The sequence below is a fragment of the Priapulus caudatus genome, unplaced genomic scaffold (assembly GCF_000485595.1).
Source record: "Priapulus caudatus unplaced genomic scaffold, Priapulus_caudatus-5.0.1 Scaffold658, whole genome shotgun sequence".
Taxonomy (NCBI): Eukaryota; Metazoa; Priapulida; class Priapulimorpha; order Priapulimorphida; family Priapulidae; genus Priapulus; species Priapulus caudatus.
The window spans coordinates 103,656-107,435 of record NW_014577719.1 but is presented as its reverse complement, the minus strand read 5'-3'; the positions used below and the strand labels follow the sequence as shown (position 1 = coordinate 107,435).

Sequence of the window (3,780 nt, the reverse complement as noted above, 5' to 3'; positions counted from 1 at the left end):
GAGAGCGAGAGCGAGAGCGAGAGCGAGAGCGAGAGCGAGAGCGAGAGAGAGAGAGAGAGAGAGAGAGAGAGAGAGAGAGATCTGTGGTTGACATAATTGTCTTTTTTAAGGTCATCATTTTTGTTATTTGGATGATTAATATATAAGTATGCAATTAGCTAAAGCTGAGTATAGATGTATTTTCTACAATGGTATTGACGCACTCTTCCGCTTGTCCAACCTAAGGTGTAAGGTGGGTTTCGCTAGGAGTTGGACAATGCTGATGATGAAGTTAATGTGAGGCTGAAGTCAAAAGTACCCCTTCTGCTCTGTCACTCTGTTCTTCATCAGCAGAACGGTCAACACGGCAACACATTTTTTTATCATGTTCTGTCGATTTAAGTACAGCAAATAACATGATAATTGACATTCCATTGGACTCTGTGATTTAAGTGTTTTTCTTCACACTTTAGTTTTGAACGTTAGACTTTAAACTACCTCTTCGCCAGGACGGGAATTCATAGAAAGTGAATTTCCTTCCCTCGTAATATGTACCAATACGTGGCACACATGTGAGTTCCAACACGCCATTCGCTGATATTCTCTAGTGTATAGAGCCATGCTCTAGAAATATTTAGCGAGCTTCTCTATCTAGTGTTACTCCGTTTAACCGGCTATCATCCCATTCGCCAATATAGCAAGCCCAAGCATTGCTACTGTCATATGCAGCTACATTCAGGTAAACTGCGTGCTTACAGTACAGTCTAGAGTAATATTTTAAAATAAAATCGTAAAGCATCAATTAATAATATGGTTGCCACGCAATATTAGTCGTGACACGTTTATTAAAGGTTGTTTCGAATCGCCGTGACCTGGCGACGTTAAAGGCATAATAGGTCCATTGATTATGCAATGTTGACGAATGCTAGAGTAATCACGGATGCTCGTGATAATGAAGTAGGCTGTGTTGGGGCCAACACTATGGGGGGATCGCGGACTAACCACGGCCACAGACTATACATGGAAAGCAGATGGCACTACGCGTATTTACGTATATTGGTCAAACGAATACACCTGTGTCCGAAATTGAAGACATGTGGGTACCCATTCAATTAGCACCCACGGTTACTTACTTGTGCCTCAATACCGAGAATACACCCAGAGATACATTCAACTAGCTCATTAGTCATGATATAAGCATCCCGGGACAAACAATTCTCTGCTCAACACCCGTAGCAACATGTGACGTCACCTAACCGAATTCGAGGCTATTTTGCTTGGCAACCAATTTAGCGTTGGCGCCAGATTACCAGATTTACGGATTTCAATTAGACATTCTTAGTAATTAGCAGTGATATTGGACAAACTGATACGCGTATGGCTATAAGGTAATGTACTTATTAACTACACAAGGTGCCAGTTACTGTAGCATTCGTCAACTTTGCATAATCAATGAGCCTATTATGCCTTTAAACACCAGCGACGACTCGCATAGTTTCGCTTCCAGCAGACGAACATATGTTAATTAACCACATGTACAGTATGTATGAACCTCGGTTGGCATACGACTCTATGCTGAAACACTCGTCTCCTTCATCATCTTTTAATGGGTCAGCTGAGATGGAGAGGCAAGCCACGACCGCAAGTCACACCCACGTCTCTATGACGATAGAACTTTTGTGTGAAAGCCACAATCCCGCTTCTTCTTCACTTCCCTGCAACGAATGACAAACATGTCCTGTAGCTTTGTCTCTGACGTTATAGCTCGGTGGGATCGAGGAGCCAGATTAGCAAACACACGCGGGAGTAGCGAGGCAATGTCGGAAGGATCCGTACGATCGCAGGAAGCCCACAACTGTGACACCACGGGGCAATTCCGTGACGACTTACCGGGTTTAAACCACTTTGGCGTCATACCGCCGCTGCCTGGTCGGCTGTTCGGACGCTTGCTCTGCGAATTTCCCTGCTGCGCCGCCGACTCCGTCGCCGTGGAAACCGCGCTCTGCGGAGGCTGCTGATTGGATGGCAGAGCAGCCGATGCACGCGCGTCGTCGTCCGCCGGCCGTTGATCGCCGGCATTCAGCCTGAGGAGAGACGACGAGCGTCGCTCGTTAACCCATACAGAGTGTTACCGGTGAGGGCGAGAGCTACGAGTGAGGTGGCTCGATGTGGATGTAATAACGGGGTGGGCATACGTACGTAGGCAGAAACGTAAGTTACTGCAAGTTGGCAGTAGCCTAAACTGTAGTTTTTTTTATTTGAGGGGAAGATTCCCAGATTTAAAAGGTCGAATTTTCTAGGAATTCGAGGTTTTGAGACTAATTCAGACTTTTGCGTGAAGCGAGTTTGATTGCCTCAGACACGATAGACGTGTGAATTTCAACGCATTTCGAGGACCAAACTTAATAATAGCGTATTTTCCAGAACCATAGCCTATTTTCCAGAATGTCCCAGACCTAGAAAATGCCATTTAAAATTCCAAGACTAGAACTTTTCACAAACTGTTTCAACCACAATGAAAACATAGCGTCCCCGCTCCGGTGGAGTGGGGTTGGGGATGGTGCAAACGCGATTGATTGCAAACACGTTAAACTCCCTTACCATTTAGAGGCGACATCCTCTGCTGCCAACATGCTGCTGCTGCTCTCCGTGGCTTCAGCTGAGAGATACACGTCTGCAAAGATGATCCGTTCATCTCTCATGATCCACTTCACACGTGACGATTATTAAAGCGAAGATTTATTATTATTGGAGACGATCCAGATTTAATTACTGGAGAAGACAGTTAAAATGTCTGACTGCACGGAAAGTGTATGTGGAAAACTGCACGACCGGTCATGCGTAGCAAAGTGAGGAAGAATTTCCCTGATTTTCGTGTACTTCGGTTGAATTTCCTTGAATTTCGTATTATTTGAATTATTTTGTATAACTTTGTATTATATATATATTTATATATATATGTATATATATAATTGTATTACTTTTGTGTGATTTGAATTTATTATTTTGAATTATTTGAAGTCGACAGGATCAATTTGACTCCGTACAGGAAATATTTACCTAGTTGCTGTTCGCAGCCAAAGTGGACGACAGCGGCGGGGGCCAGACCCGACTCCAAGAGCAATCCCGCATCGTCCGATAGCACGACCTTAGGGGGCGCCGTGTCTGTAACGAGAAACGCACGACCTTGGGGGGCACTGTATCCTAAATAATAAAAAAGCACGACCTTGGGGGGGGGGGTACTGTATCTTAAATAATAAAAAAAGCACGACCATAGGGGGCTCTATATCGGAATCGACAAACGTAGTCTTTTTAGGGTGCGCCGTTTCCGAAACGAGGTATGTTCAAAGATATTGAAAACACCGAGAATCATTCAATAGTTATTACATTTTAGACTTATGACAGCCACAAGTATTCACAAAGTTTCCGACAACGGCCCGCCCCCTCCATCTAGAGATCGCCGATTTTTGGCGCCATCTTGTGAGACGTTATGCGATCATACTTACACAGGTAAAATGGCAGGTCTTTCTCTGCTAACAACTGCATCACAAACTTTCGCAACGTCCCAACTGTGAAGCAAAGATGGTAACAGAAGTTTACACGCAAGGCAACGTACTTGTAAACGCACTAAATGTTTGACAGTAATGACGACAAAGTAAGAGCAACTCTCAACATGGAGGCCCAGCCCTTACATGACAATATAAGTATACTTTCAGTGAAAATTCCAGGCATTAGTCGTAAACACACTCTCTCATGCGAGGATCACCGGATCCCCCGCTCGCCACGCTTTCACCGCGCATG

At 44.5% G+C, this 3,780-nt stretch overlaps 1 protein-coding gene across 1 annotated transcript in view; it reads right to left on the bottom strand.

Moving 5' to 3' along the window:
• Positions 1–1,392: 1,392 nt before the first annotated feature.
• LOC106812534 (tether containing UBX domain for GLUT4-like) overlaps positions 1,393–3,780 on the bottom strand; it is a 17,778-nt gene continuing 15,390 nt past the window's right edge. Inside the window, exons 13-18 of the mRNA XM_014816430.1 lie at positions 3,762–3,765; positions 3,486–3,606; positions 3,040–3,144; positions 2,581–2,653; positions 1,870–2,063; positions 1,393–1,694 (exon numbers count right to left, since the gene is read on the bottom strand). Of these exons, the coding sequence (XP_014671916.1) occupies positions 1,687–1,694; positions 1,870–2,063; positions 2,581–2,653; positions 3,040–3,144; positions 3,486–3,606; positions 3,762–3,765 (505 nt within the window). The 3' untranslated portion in view covers positions 1,393–1,686. The remainder of the gene's footprint in view (positions 1,695–1,869; positions 2,064–2,580; positions 2,654–3,039; positions 3,145–3,485; positions 3,607–3,761; positions 3,766–3,780) is intronic.